The sequence below is a fragment of the Tachyglossus aculeatus genome, chromosome Y4 (assembly GCF_015852505.1).
Source record: "Tachyglossus aculeatus isolate mTacAcu1 chromosome Y4, mTacAcu1.pri, whole genome shotgun sequence".
NCBI lineage: Eukaryota > Metazoa > Chordata > Mammalia > Monotremata > Tachyglossidae > Tachyglossus > Tachyglossus aculeatus.
Genome location: NC_052096.1, coordinates 13,459,999 through 13,480,415, shown reverse-complemented (window position 1 = coordinate 13,480,415; position 20,417 = coordinate 13,459,999). Strand labels below are relative to the sequence as shown.

Genomic DNA, 20,417 nt, shown 5'->3' with positions numbered 1-20,417 from the left:
GGCAACATATAGAGACGGTCCCTACCCAACAGCGGGCTCACAGTCTAGAAGGGGGAGACAGAAGACAAAATAAAACATATTAACAAAATAAAATAAATAGAATAGTAAATATGTACAATTTAATAATAATGATAGTGTTTGTTAAGCGCTTACTATGTGCAAAGCACTGTTCTAAGCGCTGGGGAGGTTACAAGGTGATCAGGTTGTCCTTCGGGGGCTCACAGTTTTAATCCCCATTTTACAGATGAGGGAACTGAGGCCCAGAGAAGTGACTTGCCCAAAGTCACACAGCTGACGGTTGGTGGAGCCGGGATTTGAACCCATTCATTCATTCATTCAATCGGATTAATTGAGCGCTTACTGTGTGCAGAGCACTGTACTAAGCGCTTGGGAAGTACAAGTTGGCAACAAATAGAGATGGTCCCTACCCAACAGCAGGCTCACAGTCTACAAGGGGGAGACAGAGGGCAAAATAAAACATATTAACAAAATAAAATAAATAGAATAGTAAATATGTGTTCTAGACTGTGAGCCCACTGTTGGGTAGGGACCGTTTCTATATGTTGCCAACTTAAACTTCCCAAGTGCTTAGTACATTGCTCTGCACACAGTAAGCGCTCAATAAATACGATTGAAGGAATGAATGTACAATTTAATAATGATGATGGTGTTTGTTAAGCGCTTACTATGTGCAAAGCACTGTTCTAAGCGCTGGGGAGGTTACAAGGAGATCAGGTTGCCCCACGGGGGGCTCACAGTCTTAATCCCCATTTTACAGATGAGGGAACTGAGGCACAGAGAAGCTAAGTGACTTGCCCAGAGTCACCCAGCTGACGGTTGCTTGAGCCGGGATTTGAACCCGTGACCTCTGACAACAAAGCCGGGGCTCTTTCCACTGAGCCACGCTGCTTCTCAATTTGCCCGGTCCCCGGCCTGCTGTCAACCGGAGGGAAAGCTTTACCCATGCCTACGAAAGGGGTCCCTCCCGGCCTTCTGCCATTCAGAGTCAAAAGCATCACACCGGGAGGTTTTGCCATCTTTTTAATAAAAAATAAACCGGGTCTCTGAGGCGGCGGACAGGTTTTCCCAAAGAAGAGTGGGGATGTTGGCCTGGGGGCTTCTGATCTGGGGGCAAGGACGGGCGGGGGCGTGTGGAGATTTGGTTTGGTTTTCCGTCCCCCACCCCCGACCCCACCGAGGCCTGGGCAGCGGGAGGGATAAGGGCTAGACTAAGTAAGGCAGGGGCGGGAGGCGGGGGCACTGGGGAGGGCGAAGGGTGGCTTTGCCCGGCGCCCAGAGAATCCAATCAGGGGCAGGGGATACGGTTGAGGGTCCGCAGACCCCCGGCTCCTGAGGAGGCTGAGGGGGGGCGGGTTGAGCAACGGGAAAACACGGGTCCCCAAGAAGGGACCGCAGCATAGTAATAAAGGTGATACTTGGATAAGCGCTTACCCCGTGCCAAGCGCTGCGGTGGGAAGATGTTAACCGGATCGGTCACAGTCCCTGGACCACGTGGGGCTCACAGTCTAAGTAAAGGGAGAACCGGGTACTTAATCCCTATTTGGCAGATGAGGAAAAGGGCACAGAGAAGTTAAGTGACCTGTGCGAGGTCACCCAGCGGGGAAACGATGGAGCCGGGATTGGAACCCAAGTCCACGGACCGTCGTCCTCCCCCGCCGCCGCCAGGCTTATACAGACTCTCCCCTAGGCCCCGCTGCTTCTCTGAGGAAACGGTGTGGGCTGCTGTCCTGGCCGGAGGGCTCAGATCCAACCCAGGCGGCACCCCGGCACCGCACGTACCGCGACGGGCCATTCTGCTGGGGTCTCCTCGCCGGTCTGTCGCGGCAAGGGTCCCCTCCCACCACGCTTTGGAAAGGTTGGGTCTCCCCTCACAGTCTGTAATGGTAAGGCCTCCCTCCCCCACTTTCCGCGGCCTGTAAAGGTAGGGCCTCCCCTCGCAGTCGGCAACGGTGGGGTCTCTCCCCCTGCCCTTCCCACAGTCCGGAATGGTAGGGTTTTCCCGCCTAGTCTGCAATGGTGCGGTGTCACTCCACCCTGACCCCCCAACACACACAACGTCCATCTGTAATAGGAGGGTCCCCCACGCCGGCAGTCCCTTAGGGTCGGATCCCTTCGTCCCCCCCGCCCCCCACCACACCGGGGGGCATCACTTCCAGGACGTCTGGGTGCTCCTTGTCAGGGGGCTGGGCGCCGCGGGGATCCCCGGGGGTGAGGAGTTCCTTCTCCCTGGGGGAGATGGGGTCCCCCTGGACCCTGCCCCGCGCCCGCAGAGCGGCCAGGCGGGGGACCAGCAGGGCCACCAGGGAGCCCATCACCAGCAGGGCCAGGAGCACCGTGACCACCACGAAGTGCGGCCAGTAGGAGCGGGAGCCGGCGGGGGCCGCCTGCCCGCCCTCCGCCACCGCCCAGGGCTTCACCGGGACCCCGGCCAGCGAGGGGTCTGGCGGACGGGGCCGGTCCGGGCCGTGAACCCAGTAGGTGGCCACGGGGTGCCTGTAGCCGGCCTCTTCGGCCCAGCACTGGTAGAGCCCGTCGGCCTCCGGGCCCAGCAGCAGGTCTCCGGTGGAGGGCCCGATCCGGCTGGGGATGACGGTGTTCGGAGGCACCCCCTGCGTCCACTCGTAGGAAGCCAGGGCCGAGGCCCGGGGGCAGGGGAGTTCCACCAGGATGTGGCGGGCGGCCAGGACCTCCAATACTGCAGGGACGGACGGACGGACGGAGAGAAAAAGAGGGAGAGGGAGACAGACAGAGAGCCTGATCTCAAGTCTCAACGGCACCCTGGTCCAACTCACGCCCCCAAGCCCAGCCCCGTCTTCAACCCCGTGGACGAGAGGCCCGAACAACATCTACTACGCCGCGCGGCTCGGTGGAAAGAGCCCGGGCTTTGGGGTCAGAGGTCAGGGGTTCAAATCCGGGCTCCCCCACTTGTCGGCTGTGTGACTCGGAGCAAGTCACTTAACTTCTCTGGGCCTCGGTGACCTCATCCGTAAAATGGGGGTGAAGACTGGGAGCCCCCCGTGGGACAACCTGATCGCCTCGTAATAATAATAATAATAATGTTGGTATTTGTTAAGCGCTTATTATGTGCAGAGCACTGTTCTAAGCGCTGGGGAGGTTACGAGGTGTTCAGGTTGTCTCACAGGGGGCTCACAGTCTTAATCCCCATTTTACAGATGAGGGAACTGAGGCCCAGAGAAGTGACGTGCATAATGAATGGTGAATGGTGAATGGTGAAATATGTTTGTATATATTTATTACTCTATTTATTTATTTATTTATCTTACTTGTACATATCTATTCTATTTCTTTTATTTTGTTAGTCTGTTTGGTTTTGTTCTCTGTCTCCCCCTTTTAGACTGTGAGCCCACTGTTGGGTAGGGACCGTCTCTATATGTGGCCAATTTGTACTTCCCAAGCGCGTAGTACAGTGCTCTGCACATAGTAAGCGCTCAATAAATACGATTGATGATGATGATGAAGTGACTTGCCCAAAGTCACGCAGCTGACAGTTGGCGGAGCCGGGATTTGAACCCATGGCCTCTGACTCCAAAGCCCGGGCTCTTTCCATTGAGCCACGCTGCTTCTCACTATTTTCTCATTATTTGCCATGAGGAGGGCTGGTGGCGGGAGGGGTTTTTCCAAACCCAAGGGAAAGTTTCTGCGGAAAGGCCGGGGGTCCCTTCCACGTCATCCCCGCCTGGGTGACTAAACTTGGGTGCCCCAGTTCTTCATCGAAACTGGGTCAGCGAGGAGCAGGAGGCAGTCAAGCTGGGGAAACCCCATCCTGTCCTGTCCCTGCCATGGACCGGTGCCCGGGCACGGCCTAGTTGGTGGGCAGGGCCTGGGCCTGCGAGTCGGGAGGTCCTGAGTTCTAATTCTGGCTCCGCCACGTGTCCCCTATGTGCCCTTGGGCGAGTCGCTTCACTGATCCTCGGTTCCCTCATCTGTAAAGTAGGGGTGGAGACCGTGGGCCCTGTGTGGGACAGAGACTGTGTCCAACCCGATTAACCTGTATCCACCCCAGCGCCCAGCACAGTCCCTGGCACATAAAGGCGCTTAACAGTAGTAATAATAATAATAATGGTGTTTCTTAAGTGCTTCCTATGTGCCAAGCACTGTTCTAAGCGCTGGGGTAGATACAAGGTAATCAGGTTGTCCCACGGGGGGCTCACAGTCTTCATCCCCATTTTACAGGCGAGGGAACTGAGGCCCAGAGAAGGGAAGTGACTTGCCCAACGTCATGCAGCACACAAGTGGTGGAGCCGTTGATTGTAACCTCCCCAGCACTTAGAACAGTGCTCTGCACATAGTAAGCGCTTAATAAATGCCATCATTATTGTTATCCAAGCACTTAGCAAATCCCCGCCTTAACCACTGCATCGCCTCTAAGCTGTAAATTCACCTTGACCATCAGCGTTACGGGCAGGGAATATGTCTGCTAGTTCTATTGTATCATATTCTCATTCTTTCATTCATTCATTCAATCGTATTTATTGAGCGCTTACTGTGCGCAGAGCACTGGACTAAGCGCTTGGGAAGTACAAGCTGGCAACATATAGAGACGGTCCCTACCCAACAGTGGGCTCACAGTCTAGAAGGGGGCGACAGAGAACAAAATAAATATATTAACAAAATAAAATACGTAGAATAAATATGTACAAGTAAAATAAATAAATACAGTAATAAATATGTACAAACATATATACATATATACAGGTGTTGTGGGGAAGGGAAGGAGGTAAGGCAGGGGGGTGGAGTAACTGGACTAACCACTTGGGAAGGACAAGTTACCCCAAAGCACCTGTATATATATATATATCAATCAATCAATCAATCAATCGTATTTATTGAGCGCTTGGGAAGGACAAGTTACCCCACAGCACCTGTATATATATATATATCAATCAATCAATCAATCAATCATATTTATTGAGCACTTACTGTGTGCAGAGCACTGGACTAAGCGTTTGAGAAGTACAAGTTGGCAACATATAGAGACAGTCCCTACCCAACAGTGGGCTCACAGTCTATACAGACACACAGACAGACATATATGCATATATGTATATGTGTGCATATATATATATGTCTGTAAATACATGTACAGATTTATTACTCTATTTTACTTGTACATATTTATTCTATTTGTTTTATTTTGTTAATACGTTTTGTTGTCTGTCTCCCCCTTCTAGACTGTGAGCCCGCTGTTGGGTAGGGACCGTCTCTAGATGTTGCCGACTTGCGCTTCCCGAGTGCTAAGTCCAGTGCTCTGCACACAGTAAGCGCTCAATAAATAGGATTGAATGAATGAATGCATGCTTCAAATAGAAACAACCGACTGTCAGCGCGATCCCCCCACCCCTCACCGTGCTAATCTTCTTCGGCGGCCCAGTCCGCTCACGTCTCTCCCCGGATGCTAACCTGCTCACCGTGCCTCATCCTCATCTATCTTGCCACAGATCCGCTCGCCCACATCCTCCCTCTTGCCTGGAACTTCCTCCCCCGTCGCCTCTGACAAATGACCACTCTCCCCTCCTCCGCAAAGTCTTTTTAAAAGCATATTTCCTCCAAGAGGCTTTCCCCACCTAAGCCCTCGTTTCTTCTACTCCCACTCATTCGTTCATCCCATCAATCATCTTTATGGAGCGCTTACTGTGTGCAGAGCACTGCACTAAGAGTTTGGGAGAGTCCAGTACGACCAGAAGCGGTCACATTCCCTGCCCGTAACAAGCTCACAGTCTGGTGGGGGGGGAGACAGACATTGATGCAAATAAATAAAATGACAGATATGGACATAAGTGGCGTGGGGCTGGGAGCGGGGGAGAGTAAAGGGAGAAAATCAGGGTGATGCAGGAGGGAGTGGGAGATGAACAAAAGCGGGGCTCTTGGAGGAGATGCTTGAGTCTGGACTCTTACGTACCTATCTGTAATTTATTTTAATGTCTGCCTCCCCCTCTAGACTGTAAGCTCGCTGTGGGTAAATTCATTCATTCATTCATTCCATCGTACTTATTGAGCGCTTACTGTGTGCAGAGCCCTGGACTAAGCGCTTGGGAAGTACAAGTCGGCAATATATAGAGACGGTCCCTACTCAACAGCAGGCTCACAGTCTAGAAGGGGGAGACAAACAACAAAACACGTAGACAGCTCAGTTTCAATCCCCATTTTACAGATGAGGTAACTTAGGCACAGAGATGGGAAGTGACTTCCCCAAGGCCACACAGGAGACGAGTGGCAAAGCCATTCGTTCGTATTTGCCGAGCGCTTACTGTGTGCGGAGCGTTGTACGAAGGGCTTGGAAGAACACGATATAATCGACGTGCATGCAGGGCCTAGGGCCCCATTGGTAAAGACTGTGTCTACCAACTCTGAAGTACTGTTCTCTTCCAAACGCTTAGTTCAATCAATCGGTCGCATTTATTGATTGAATTTACATATGTACATATGTACACATTTATTACTCTATTTATTTATTTTATTTGTACGTATCTATTCTATTTATTTTATTTTGTTAGTATGTTTGGTTTTGTTCTCTGTCTCCCCCTTTTAGACTGTGAGCCCACTGTTGGGTAGGGACCGTCTCTAGATGTTGCCAATTTGTACTTCCCAAGCGCTTAGTACAGTGCCCTGCACCTAGTAAGCGCTCAATAAATACGATTGATGATGATGATGATGATGATGATGACCTCTGACTCCAAAGCCCGGGCTCTTTCCACTGAGGACGATGATGATGATTGAGTGCAACGCCCTGCACGCAGTAAGTGCTCAATAAACACGACGGATTCACGGATCGGGGGACGGGTAGTTCCGAGGCTCACCCCGGGCCCACATACGCACACCCCGGCACGCGCGGCCCCTCGCCCACGGGCTTACCCACGTCTGGCTTGGCCTGGTCCTGGGGCCGGAGGCTTCGGCCTATATCCCCGCCACAGGCGTACCTCGGGTTTCCCCTTTCCACATCCTGATGCCACGGGAACCTGCGGGAGTGCGCGTGGGGCGTGGGGGGGATGCTGTTGTACAGACGTGGTGGGGACGGGAGGACCGGGGATGGGATGGGGACGGAGTTGGGGTGAGGGGGACGGAGTTGGGGAGCAGGGGCAGGGATGGGGGGCCGGGTGACTCACGGGCTGGGGTGGGGCCCTCGGGGCAGGCCCGGGGCGGACCCGCAGACGCCTCGCTCCCGCTGCCAGGCGCAGTGCGGGTCCCGGGCGAGCACGCAGTCGGCACAAGTCGGGTAGACGGAGCAGTTGGCTCTCGGGAGGCGCACCAGGCCCTGGGCGGAGCCCACCAGCAGAACCCCCTGTGGACGCCATGGACGTGAGGCCCAAGTCCCTCCACCTCTCTCGCCTCCCAGGCACAGTCTCCCCCCAGCCCCTCCATAATAATAATAATAATAATGACAGTGTTTATTAAGCGCTGACTCTGTGCCGAGCACCGTTCTAAGCGCTGGGGGGGATACAAGGCGATCAAGCTGTCTCACGAGGGGCTCACAGCCTTCACCTCCATTTTCCAGATGAGGGAACTGAGGCCCAGAGAATCAACCAATCAATCGTGAATGAATGACTCCCCACAGCACATACGTATCTATCTGTATCTGTAATTTATTGTTTTATCTACTTGTATTAATGTCTGTCTCCCCCTCTAGACCGTGAGCTCGTTGTTGGGCAGGGACCGTCTCCATATGTTTCCAACTTGTACTTCCCAAGCGCTTAGTCCAGTGCTCCGCACACAGTAAGCGCTCAATAAATACGATTGAATGAATGAATGAATGAATTTATTGAGCGCTTACTGTGTGCGGAGCACGGGACTAAGCGCTTGGGAAGTCCAAGTCGGCAACACATAGAGACGGTCCCTACCCAACAGCGGGCTCACAATCTAGAAGCGAAGAGAAGTGAAGTGGATCAGTGGAAAGAGCCCGGGCTTGGGAGTCAGAGGTGGCAGGTTCAAATCCCGGCTCCGCCAGTTGTCAGCTGGGTGACTTGGGGCAAGTCACCTCACTTCTCTGGGCCTCAGTTCCCTCATCTGGAAAATGGGGATGTAAGACTGTGAGCCCCACGGGGGACAACCTGATCACCTTGTATCCCCCCCCCCCCCGGCGCTTAGAGCAGTGCTTTGCACATAGTGAGCGCTCAACAAATGCCATTAAAAAAAAAGTGGCAGAGCCGGGATTAATAATAATAATGACGATGGCATTTGTTAAGCGCTTACTATGTGCAAAGCATCATCATCATCAATCATATTTATTGAGCGCTTACTGTGTGCAGAGCACTGTACTAAGCGCTTGGGAAGTACAAATTGGCAACATATAGAGACAGTCCCTACCCAACAGTGGGCTCACAGTCTAAAAACAGTGGGCTCACAGTCTAAAAACTGTTCTAAGCGCTGGGGGGATACAAGGGGATTAGATTAGAACCCACGATTAGACTCCATCATCATCATCATCATCATCAATCGTATTTGTCGAGCGCTTACTATGTGCAGAGCACCGGACTAAGCGCTTGGGAAGTACAAATTGGCAACATATAGAGACGGTCCCTACCCAACAGTGGGCTCACACTCCATCTCTCTAGCCTCTTACTGGGTCCCCCTCCACAGGGGAACCCTCCCTCTCTCTACCCGCCGGTCACCTGGAGGGGCTCCAGCAGCAGTTCCCGCACGGGGGTGGGCTTCGGGAACAGCTGGATCTCCTCCACCAGGTAGGCCTCCCGGGCTGCCTCGCCCCCGCCGCCGTCCGCCAGCACCACCTTATGCAGGCGGCCCGAGTCTGGGGAGGGGAGGGCGCCGTCAGTGAAGGTCACGACCCCCGGGGTGGGGGAAGGTTGGCGGCCCTCCCCGGGGGACCCCGGCCACACGCTCTCACCGGTGCCCAGGTAGAGGACGAGGTAGGGGTGCCCATCGAGCCCCCGGGCCTGCTCCGCTGCCAGGCGCGTGTAGGTGGTGTCGGCCTTGGCCAGGAGGAGGGACCCGGTCACCTCCCCGTCCATGAGGAAATGGTCCTTCAGGAAGGTCAGCACCTTGGCAGACGAGGGGCCTGTGGAACACTAAGGAAGCACGCGTCGCCGGCTCACGGGGTGCGAAGGATCGGAGGGGTCGCGGGCAGGTGGGGGCACCGGGGGAGATGGCGGGGGGCAGGTCACGGAGACAGGACGGCAGAGTCGGGGCAAGGCGGGGGACCGGCGGGTTGGAGCAAGTCGGGGTGGGAGCATCGTGGAAATCAATCAATCAATCAATCAATCGTATTTGTTGAGCGCTTACTGTGTGCAGGGCACTGGACTAAGCGCTTGGGAAGTCCAAGTCGGCGACATCTAGAGACAGTCCCTACCCAACAGTGGGCTCACAGTCTAAAAGGGGGAGACAAAACCAAACGTACTAACAGAATAAAATAAATAGAATAGATATGTACAAGAAAAATAAATAAATAGAGTAATAAATATATACAAACGTATAGACATATATACAGGTGCTGTGGGGAAGGGAAGGAGGTAAGATGGGGGGATGGAGAGGGGGACGAGGGGGAGAGGAAGGAAGGGGCTCAGTCCGGGAAGGCCTCCTGGAGGAGGTGAGCTCTCAGCAGGGCCTTGATATCGATCAATCAATCAATCAATTGTATTTATTGAGCGCTTGCTGTGTGCAGAGCACTGTACTAAGCGCTTGGGAAGTACAAGTCGACGACATATAGAGACAGTCCCTACCCAACAGTGGGCCCACAGCCTAAAAGGGGGAGAGTCTAAAAGGGGGAGAGGGGAAATAAAAGAGTGGGGGAAATAGGGGGGATTCGGGGGCCTTCCCTTCTGCGCTGCCCCTGGGTCTCTCTCCAGGGATCCCAGGCCCTCCTGCCCGCCCGGTTAGCCCACGGGGACTCACCGTGCCCGGCCGGGGCGTGGGTTCGGTGCCGGTGAATGGGGTCCAACGGGAACTCTCCTGATTCATCTCTTTGAACCGCCCGGCGAACGCCGCCTCCACGGCCTCCAGGGGAAACTCACAGACCACCGAGCCCCCCGTCTGCCTGGAGGGGTACGTGGGGGGGGAAAGACGACTAGGTCTCGGGCCCACACATCTCCCCGCCTAGAAGGCTCCCCCCGGCACGAGAGCCCTAAAGCTCCAGAGCCCCCGGACATCAGGGCCCACGGGCACGGATCCCTTCTGAGACAGATCCCGCTGATCATCGGAGTGGCCCTGGGCCTGGGACTCCGGGACCCCGGGACTGAGAGCCCGTGACCCCAAGACTGGAAGCCCGTGACCTCGAGATGAGCCCCCGCCCTGAAACATGCGCTTCATGCTCTCCCACACCCTAGATCCTTCCCGCGCTGACCCGCGGAGGAACCGCATCCCCCGGTTACCAGATCCCTGGCAAACGCGTAACCTTCTGGGCACCAGCGGCCTCGTGTCTCGAGTGCCCCAGACGTCAGGCCCCCAGCCCACCGGTCCCCCCCGCCCCACTCCCGCCATACCACTGGTAGGTGAAGGTGGCGATGACGCGGGCGGGGGCGACCCCGGCGAGGGCGGGCAGCAGCACGGCATGGCGGACCACGGCGCAGGGCAGCTGGCCGGGCACCTTGCACGTGAGCGGGGCCTTCAGGAAAGTTGTCCACTTCTTCTGCAGCAGCTTCTCCCCACCCTTGTCATTCTGGGGATGGGACCGGGAGGAGTTGAGCCCGCTCCCCCCAGTTGAGCATCCTCCCCAGCCCCTCCTGCAGCCCCGCCCTGGGCCCACCTGGCAGATGCGGGCCACGCGAGACACAGTGAGGGGCTCGAAGAAGTGGAACTCGCTGGCCGTCTCCGAGAACAGGAAGTAGACGAAGGAGCCATTGGAGAAGGAGGCGGCGAATGCTGCGTCCGCTGGAGGGAGAACAGGGAGGAAAGGGAGAGGGGCCCCTGGCCCCCCACCCAACATCCAAAAGTCCCCCCGTCCCACGGGAGCAGGGTGGAGCTGAGGGCTGCAGAACATGGGGGAGAGGCCCGGGGGGCTGGGAGAAGGGGTCCTGTGGGGTGGGGAGGGGGTCAACCGAGAGGCCTGTGAGGGGAGGTGGGGCCTGGGGGAGTGGACAGAGTTTGGGAGGCTGTGGAAGAGAGCCCTGGGGAAGGATAATAATAATAATAATAATGGCATTTATTAAGCGCTTACTATGTGCAAGGCACTTTTCTAAGCGCTGGGGGTATATAAGGTGAAATACACCTTGTGTATTATTATTACAAGGTGATCAGGTTGTTCCACGGGGGGGGTTCACAGTTTTCATCCCCGTTTTACAGATGAGGGAACTGAGGCTCAGGGAAATGAAGTGACTTAATAATAATGATGGCAGGTATTAAGCGCTTACTACGTGCAAGGCACTGTTCTAAGTGCTGGGGAGGTTACGAGGGGATCAGGTTGCCCCACGGGGGCTCACAGTCCTCATCCCCATTTTACAGGCGAGGCAACTGAGGCCCAGAGAAGCGAAGTGACTTGCCCAAAGTCACCCAGCTGACAAGAGGCAGGCCTCGCACCCGTGACCTCTGACTCCAAAGTCCATGCTCTTTCCACTGAGCCATGCTGGAACTCAGGATGGGGAGGCCCTCTGGAGAGTAAGCTCACTGTGGGCAGGGAACCCGTCTATTTTTCAGCGTACTCTCCCAAGCGCTTAGCACAGTGCCCCGCACGCGGTAAGCGCTCGGTAACCGTGGTCCTGAGGGGGCGGGTCGGGGGTGGGTGGGAGGCAGGCGTGGGGGCCGGAGGGTGCGGGGTCTGAGCTCACGCTGCAGCCAGCGGAGGAAGTTGTCCATCTTGAGCGTCGGTTGGGTCCCCAGGGACCGCAAGAGGATGGGTTCGTTTCCCAAAAAGTTGTTCATGGTCCCCGAGTACAGCGCTCCGTCTGGGGGGGCGGGAAGGGGGTCACACAGGGGTCAGGGAGATGGAGGGAAGTGAGAGTTAGGCGGGGAGGCGGGGGTCTCCCCCACAGACGCCCCACACCCCGGGCCCTGGGACCCCCTCCCCAGAGCCGCCTCTCTGCGTCTTTCCTCTTTTTTTCTTTTGTTTTGTTTTCTCATGATACTCGTTAAGCGCTTACTACGCGCCAGGCACTGTTCTAAGCTCTGCGATCGTCACAAAGTAACCAGGATGGGCTTACAGTCTCAACCTCCATTTTGCAGATGTGGTGACTGTAGGATGGAGAAGTGAGACTTGCTCAAGGTCACGGGGAATAATAATGATAATAATAATGACATTTATTAAGCGCTTACTATGTGCAAAGCACCGTTCTAAGTGCTGGGGAGGTGACACGGTGATCAGGTCAGCTGTGTGACTTTGGGCAAGTCACTTCACTTCTCTGTGCCTCAGTTCCCTCATCTGTAAAATGGGAATTAAGACTGTGAGCCCCCCATGGGACAACCTGATCACCTTGTAACCTCCCCAGCGCTTAGAACAGTGCTTTGCACATAGTAAGCGCTTAATAAATACTGTCATCATCATCATCATCCCACGGGGGGCTCACAGTCTTAATCCCCATTTGGCAGATGAGGTCACTGAGGCACAGAGAGTTAAGTAACTTGCCCAAAGTCACACAGCTGGCAATTGGCAGAGCTGGGATTTGAACCCACGACCTCTGACTCCAAAGACAAGCGGAGGAGCTGGGATTAGAACCCAGGTCCTCCTGAGTCCAAGGCCCTTGCTCTATCCACTGGGCGACGCCGCTTCTCTCGCCTCGCTGCCTCTCGTCTCTGTATTTCCCTCAGTTTCCCCGGCTCTCATTCCTTTCTCCCGCCTTATCTCTCTGTGTCTCTGGGCATCTCCCTGTCCCTCGAGTTTCTGTGTCCGCAAGAGGAACAGGACGGCCTAGCAGAAAGAACCCGGGCCGGGGAGTTGGGGGACCTGGGTTCTAATCCGGGCTCCGCGACTTACCCGCTGTGTGACCTTGGGCAAGTCACATAACCGCTCGGTGCCTCAGTTTCCTCATTTTAAAATGGGGACTCGGTATCCGGTCTCCCTCCTACTGCGTCCACCCCGGGGCTTAGGACTGTGCCTGGCACACGGTAAGCGCTTAACAAATACCACAGTTATTATTATTACTTAGACTGTGAGCCCCCATCAGACCTGATTATCTTGAACCGACCTTAGTGATGATGATGACGGTATCTGTTAAGTGCTTACTATGTGCCAAGCACTGTACTAAGCGCTGGGGCAGATACAAGATAAATCGGGGTTGGACACAGTCCCTGTCCCACATGGGGCTCACAGTCTTAATCCCCGTTTTACAGATGAGGGAACTGAGGCACAGAGAAGTGAAGCGACTTTTCCAAGGTCGTGCAGCCGAGAAGTGCTCAGTACGGTGTATGGCGTTTAGTAAGCCCTTCACAAATACCCCAGTTCTTATTATTAATAATAATAATAATAATGGTATTTGTGAAGCATTTACTATGTGCCAAGCACTGTTCTAAGGGCTATTAATAATAATAATAATAATAATAATGATGGTATCTGTGAAGCTCTTACTATGTGCCAAGCACTGTTCTAAGCGCTGGGGTAGATACAAGGTCCTCAGGTTGTCCCATGTGGGACTCACAGTCTTCATCCTCATTTTTACGGGTGAGGTCACTGAGGCACAGAAAAGTGAAGTGACTCGCCCAAAGTCACACAGCTGCCAAGCGGCAGAGCCGGGATTAGAACCCACGACCTCTGACTCCGAAGCCCGGGCTTTCCCTGTCTCTCAATCAATCAATCAATCGTATTTATTGAGCGCTTACTGTGTGCAGGGCACTGTACGAAGCGCTTGGGAAGTCCAAGTTGGCAACATACAGAGACAGTCATCATCATCAATCGAATTTATTGAGCGCTTACTGTGTGCAGAGCACTGGACTAAGCGCTTGGGAAGTACAAATTGGCAACATATATAGTCCCTACCCAACAGTGGGCTCACAGTCTAAAAGGGGGAGACAGAAGAGAACAAAACCAAACATACTAACACAATAAAATAAATACTAACAAAATAAAGCTCCCAGGCCTCTCCCGCCGCCTCCCCACCGGCCTCTGGCCCAAGGGACTCACCGACCATAATGGCTGTGTGCTTGTGAGCGGGGTCAAAGGGCGATTGCCCCTTCCCGTCCAGGGGTTGCCCGGTGGCCATTTGGGCCAGGCTGAAGTCCGACAGATCCTGGGGAGGACCATCATCAATCATCATCAATCGTATTTATTGAGCGCTTACTGTGTGCAGAGCACTGGACTAAGCGCTTGGGATGTACAAGTTGGTAGCATATAGCGACAGTCCCTACCCAGCAGTGGGCTCACAGTCTAAAAGGACCAGGCAGGGCTTGGTGGGGATGGGGGTGCGACGGGGGCGGAGGGCGGGCCGAGCAGATGGGAAGGAAGCCGTGGAAACGTTGGAGGGGTCAGGGCTTCGGGCAGGAGGGGCGGGGAGGTGGCTTCAGGCCGGGGAAGGGTCCTGAGGGATCTGGAATGAGACAGAGGGGTGTCCGGGAGGGGTTTGGGCAGGGACTGGGGCGGAGGGACATCTGGGAGGGGTCCGAGTTGGGGGGTCAACTCACGACGTAGGTGCAGGCGGGGCTGAAGGCTCCAGTGCCACAGGTGTACAGGTGTGAGCCATTCACGGCCACCAGCACCCGGATGAAGTTGAAACACTCGGTCTGGGGGCAGAGCGGGCGAGTGGGGGCCAAGACCTGTCCCAGACCCCCTCTGCACCCCCACCCGACGGCGTCTCCCCGTCCCCCTCCCCGCCACCTGCATCCAACGAGATGCAAACAGGCCTGCAAATCGGCCTCTGCGGTGTTGGGGTGGGGGGTGCGGTGCCACCCCCTCCCCAGGTGGGATTTGACCCCCTCCTCCCGCCCCCCCTCACCTCATTGCTTTTCTTCTTGAAGATACACTCGGCGGTTTTCTCTTGGCTGGCTCTCCATGGGACCTGTTCCGGGGGGACGAGGGGGACGGTTCATTTCAGCCTTCCCACTGCCTCGGCCACCTGGCCAACCCCTTCGCTCCATCCGCCGGTACCCACCTGTGCCAAGAGGCTCGGTACCTCGTCTGAATTGAGCGTGGGAGGGCAGGAGGCCGACGGGCACCGGGAACGGGGCCGGGGGAGCGGAGGGCTGAATGGAGGACGGGGGCCGGGAAACGGGGAAATGAGGGGTGGGGGAGCGTAACGACGACGCTCTGGAAGGCCGGGGGAGATGAGGGTTAGACTACTAGACCTTCTAGACTGTGAGCCCGCTGTTGGGTAGGGACTGTCTCTATGTGTTGCCGACTTGTACTTCCCAAGCGCTTAGTACAGTGCTCTGCACACAGTAAGCGCTCAATAAATACGATTGATTGATTGATTGGTTGAGGGTTGTGGGGGTGTGGAGCAGTCCCTTACCGAGCTCTGCAGGGTCAGGGGGCCCGAGCCCCCAACCCGGAGCGCCAGCAGCGTGTCCCTCGCCCCCACGTAGAGCGTCTCCCTGTCCCCGGACAGCAGGAGCGAGTCGAAGTCCTGGAGGCCTTCCAGGTGGAAGAAGTCCAAGGCCCGCCGCCCGTCGCCTGAGGTCAGGGAGCAGGGGGAGGGGTGCGAGTCAGGGGCGTGCGGGGAAGGAGGAGGAGGAAGAACCGGGGAGGGGGTCGGGGGGAACCCAGGTGGTGGCGGAGAGAAGACTGGCACGGAGCCCGGCTGGATTGGCAGTCAAGTCCCTGCCTTGGCACCGCCAAATGCCAGCTGGGGAAGGGCCAGGGCCTGGTGGGGGACGGTGGTGGGAGGCAAGGGAGCAGCACAGAATAACCGGTGGCTGTGGGACGGAGTAGAGCAGAGGTGACAAAGATGGGAGACGGGTGGGGAGAGGGGCGGAGAGACGACGACGAAGACAGGGAGAGACAGAGTCAGAGAGAGAAGAAGAGATAGTCAGAGATGAAGAGACACAGAGACTCAGAGGGATCGTCAAGAGACAGAGTCTGTGAAATGGAGAGGCCCCGAGGCGGGGAGAGATGAGGCGATCGATTGATCGGGGCCGGGGAGATGACTGAAGATGGGCAACCCGAAGGAGAGGCCCAGAGACAGTGAGACGATCGAAGACAGACGGGCTGAAGGAGGGAGGGGCAACACGAAGAGAAAGGGATGTAGCCGCCCCATCACTGGCCCACGTCTCCCCCCGTCACCCCCCGGGAAGCGAGAGGGGCTGGCCCGCAACCGCCCTGGCCCCGGATGTCCTGTCTCCTCTCATTTCCTCTTGGGCGAGTGGGGAGTGGGTGGGGTGGGTAGAGGGAGAGATGTTGCCATCTTCCTGGTCTCGGGGGCTGGGGTGAGCAGATAGCTGGTACCTTCCTAAATCAAAGGGCGCAGTTGGCGAAGCGGGGAGCCAGCTCTAAGGAGCACCCCCTCCCGCCCCTGCCAACCCCCTCTCCGCTCCGTCTGCGGCCCCCGGAGTCTGCCTGTCCTACACTCTGTCTCTCTTCTCCCCCAGGTCTGTGGCTGAGTGACTCCACTTCTCATTCATTCGTTCATTCAATCGTATTTATTGAGCGCTTACTGTGTGCAGAGCACTGTACTAAGCGCTTGGGAAGTACAAGTTGGCAACATATAGGGACGGTCCCTACAGTCTAGAAGACTGGCTCACTTCTCTCCCTAGCTCTGCCTTTGTGTCTCTGCCAGTCTTCTTCCCTCAGCGTCTTCCTCCTTCTTCTCTTACACATCTACGAGTAGTAATAATAATAACAATAATAATAATTGTGGTGTTTGTTGAGGGCTCACTATGTGCCTGGCACTGTATTAAGCGCTGGGGTGGATACGAGCAAGTCGAGTTGGGCACGGTCCCTGTCTCACGTGGGGCTCACGGTCCCAATCCCAATTTTACAGATGAGGGACTGAGGCCCAGAGAAGCAGCGTGGCTCAGTGGCAAGAGCCCGGGCTTGGGAGTCCAAATTTGTACATATTTATTCTATTTATTTTATTTTGTTAATATGTTTTGTTTTGTTCTCTGTCTCCCCCTTCTAGACTGTGAGCCCGCTGTTGGGTAGGGACCGTCTTTATATGTTGCCAACTTGTACTTCCCAAGCACTTAGTACAGTGCTCTGCACACAGTAAGTGCTCAATAAATACGATTGAATGAATGAATGAATAAATGAGTCAGAGGTCATGGGTTCTAATCCCGGCTCCGCCACTTGTCTGCTGGGTGACTTTGGGCAAGTCGCTTCACTTCTCTGTGCCTCGGTTACCTCATCTGTAAAATGGGGATTAAGACCGTGAGCCCCACGTGGGACAACTTGATGACCTTCTATCTTCCCCAGTGCTTAGAACAGGTTTGGCACAGAGTAAGTGCTTAACAAATACTATTATTATTATTATTATTATTATTATTATTATTAAGTGAAGCGATCTGCCCAGGGTCCAATAGCAGACAAGCGGCGGAGCTGAGATTAGACCGCATGACTTTCTGACTCCCATGCTCTATCCACTATGCCATGAGTGGATAGATCCATATGCCACTATGCCATAAAATTTATTTTATTTGTACATATTTATTCTATTTATCTTATTTTGTTAATATGTTTTGTTTTATTGTCTGTCTCCCCCTTCTAGACTGTGAGCCCACTGTTGGGTAGGGACTGTCTCTATATGTTGCCAACTTGGACTTCCCAAGCACTTAGTACAGTGCTCTGCACACAGTAAGCGCTCAATAAATAGGATTGAATCAAATCAATCAATCAATCGTATTTATTGAGCACTTACTGTGTGCAGAGCACTGGACTAAGCGCTTGGGAAGTACAAGCTGGCAACATATAGAGACAGTCCCTACCCAACAGTGGGCTCACAGTCTAGAAGGGGGAGACAGAGAACAAAACCAAACATACTAACAAAATAAAATAAATAGAATAGATAGGTACAAGTAAAATAAATAAATAAATCATCATCATCATCATCAATCGTATTTATTGAGTGCTTACTGTGTGCAGAGCACTGGACTAAGCGCTTGGGAAGTAAAAGCTGGCAACATATAGAGACAGTCCCTACCCAACAGTGGGCTCACAGTCTAGAAGGGGGAGACAGAGAACAAAACCAAACATACTAACAAAATAAAATAAATAGAATAGATGTGTACAAGTAAAATAAATAAATAAATAGAGTAATAAATATGTACAAACATATATACATATATACAGGTGCTGTGGGGAAGGGAAGGAGGTAAGATGGGGGGGAAGGAGAGGGGGATTGATTGAATGAATGAATGAATGAGAGGCCAGGCCTGGGAGTCAGAAGTCCTGGGTTCTAATCCCGGCTCTGCCCCTTGCCCGCTGGGGGACTTTGGCCAAGTCATTTCTCCGCCTCCGTTTCCTCGTCCGTAAAACGGAGATTAAACATCGATCCTTCCTCTCCCTTATTTCCTGTCCCGCGGGGGACTCACCGTCTGTGCCTGACCTGATTATCCTGTATTTATCCCAAGGCTTGGTCCAGGGCTTGGCACTCAGCAAATACGACACAATCCCTCTTAGCGTCACCTCTGTCGCTCCATAGGCCTCGGTGCCCGTCCGTCTCTGCCCTTCCACCTGTCCACCCGCCCTCGCACCTCCCCGTCCTCCCTTCGTCCCGCCCGCCTAGCGGCCCGTCCTCCGGCCTCACCTGTGGCGTAGCTGACCCTGGGGACGAGGGCCGGGAGGGAGGCCACGGTGGACATCAAGGCGGGGAGAAGCAGGCCCAGCAGCGGCGGTCGCGTTTTCGGTGGTGGCGGGAGGCCGTGGAGGTGGGGGGCCATGGAGGCGGCTCGGCGAGGCTCGGGGGGCTCTGGGGACGGGGACGGGTGAAGCCCTGAACTCTGGGGGTCCAACCCGGGGTGGGGGGGCACCACCCCTCTCCTCTTCCCCCGCAGTCAGGAAGTGGGAGGACTGTCCAGGGGCCCCCCGTCCTGCGGAAAGCGGATCCGAAAAGGGGCCCTGTGGTTAAACCGTCTCGGCTCTGCCTCCTCCCATCCCTGAGATATTCCCCCTCCCCACTCAAACCCACCTCCCCACCCTGATCCCCTTCCCTCCACGGGCCTCCCTCCGGCCAGGCAGGCCCACCCGTCATCATCATCATCAATCGTATTTATTGAGCGCTTACTGTGTGCAGAGCACTGGACTAAGTACAAGTTGGCAACATATAGAGACGGTCCCTACCCGACAGTGGGCTCACAGTCTAAAAGGGGGAGACAGAGAACAAAGCCAAACATACTAACAAAATAAAATAAATAGAATAGAGATGTACAAGTAAAATAAATAAATAAATAGAGTAATAAATATGTACAAACATATATACATATATCCAGGTGCTGTGGGGAAGGGAAGGAGGTAAGATGGGGGGGATGGAGAGGGGGACGAGGGGGAGAGGAAGGAAGGGGCTCAGTCTGGGAAGGCCTCCTGGAGGAGGCCTGGCACCCGGTGCCCCCTGCCCCCGAGGGTCCCTGAGATGGGTAACCCCCCCAACCCTCGGCGTTTAGCGGACAGTCAATCAATCAATCAATCCTATTTATTGAGCGCTTACTGTGTACAGAGCACTGGACTAAGCGCTTGGGAAGTACAAGTCGGCAACACATAGGGACAGTCCCGAACCCAACAGCGGGCTCACAGTCTAGAAGGGGGAGACAGACAACAAAACCAAACATACTGACAAAATAAAATAAATAGAGACCCCCCCCCACCAACCTCGCCTCTAAAGGGAGGGGAGGGGGCTCCTATCAGTTCGCCCTCAACGCCCGTCCTTCCCTTGACTCCGGCCTCTGCCCAGCCCTGGATCTCTGTGACCCGTCCCTCACCGCCTCTGCTTTTTTGTCCTTGTCAGGGGCTCCGGGTGCCCCTAACAATCAATCAATCGTATTTATTGAGCGCTTACTGTGCGCAGAGCACTGGACTAAGCGCTTGGGAAGTACAGGGGGTCTCCCTGTCCCCTGTCACTGTCCTGTCGGTCAGTCTCCGTGTGGTTCACACCCCGGCCCTGTCTCCTCTTCCTCGTCGTCCCCCTGGCCACCAGCCGTACCCTGTCGGTGCCCCCCACGTCCACCCCTCACCTGCCCCAAGGTGGAGGGTCGGGGACCCCGGAGTCCCGGGGGTCCCGGGGTCCCGGGCTCCAGGTGGCCGGAGTTGAGCGGGCCAAGGGGCGGCCCGGTAAAGGCGGGCCTGGTAAAAGCGGGGCGGAGGCAGAAACCTGTATTTCCGCCTTTTCCGTCGAGTTGCTACAGGCCCACGAAGGAAGGAAGGGGAAGCCCAGGGTTTTGGGTGGGGGGAGAGGGCCCAAGGGACCTGAGACCAATAAAGCCGAGATCAAATAAACCCCTGCCGCCTGCCCCTGCGTCCCTCCCGCTTCTAGGTCAATGCCTCCAGCCCTCTGCCTCCGCACTCTGAGCTGCCTCCTTTCATTCATTCATTCAGTCGTGTTTATTGAGCACTTACTGTGTGCAGAGCACTGGACTAAGCGCTT

General features: G+C 55.1%; 1 protein-coding gene across 1 annotated transcript; it reads right to left on the bottom strand.

Moving 5' to 3' along the window:
• Positions 1 to 1,585: 1,585 nt before the first annotated feature.
• On the bottom strand, positions 1,586 to 20,071 carry SEMA4A (semaphorin 4A). The gene is made up of 15 exons (XM_038768972.1): positions 20,008 to 20,071; positions 18,588 to 18,870; positions 15,360 to 15,520; positions 14,847 to 14,909; positions 14,536 to 14,634; positions 14,039 to 14,144; positions 11,754 to 11,870; positions 10,736 to 10,860; positions 10,473 to 10,648; positions 9,886 to 10,027; positions 8,882 to 9,062; positions 8,649 to 8,785; positions 7,146 to 7,321; positions 6,895 to 6,998; positions 1,586 to 2,716 (listed from the first exon to the last, which is right to left on the bottom strand). Exons 2-15 carry the CDS (start codon positions 18,718 to 18,720, stop codon positions 2,118 to 2,120), a joined length of 2,319 nt encoding a protein of 772 aa, XP_038624900.1. The 5' UTR covers positions 18,721 to 18,870; positions 20,008 to 20,071; the 3' UTR covers positions 1,586 to 2,117.
• Positions 20,072 to 20,417: the final 346 nt, after the last annotated feature.

What these genes read in the sequence shown, in the direction of transcription:
- SEMA4A (XM_038768972.1), bottom strand. Translation starts at nt 18,720, where the DNA reads ATGGCCCCCCACCTCCACGGCCTCCCGCCACCACCGAAAACGCGACCG. An exon ending in TCAAGAAGAAAAGCAATGAG is followed by an intron (nt 14,635 to 14,846) that starts GTGAGGGGGGGC and finishes CTCTGCCCCCAG; the next exon opens with ACCGAGTGTTTCAACTTCAT. An exon ending in TGCTGCTGGAGCCCCTCCAG is followed by an intron (nt 7,322 to 8,648) that starts GTGACCGGCGGG and finishes TGGCGTCCACAG; the next exon opens with GGGGTTCTGCTGGTGGGCTC.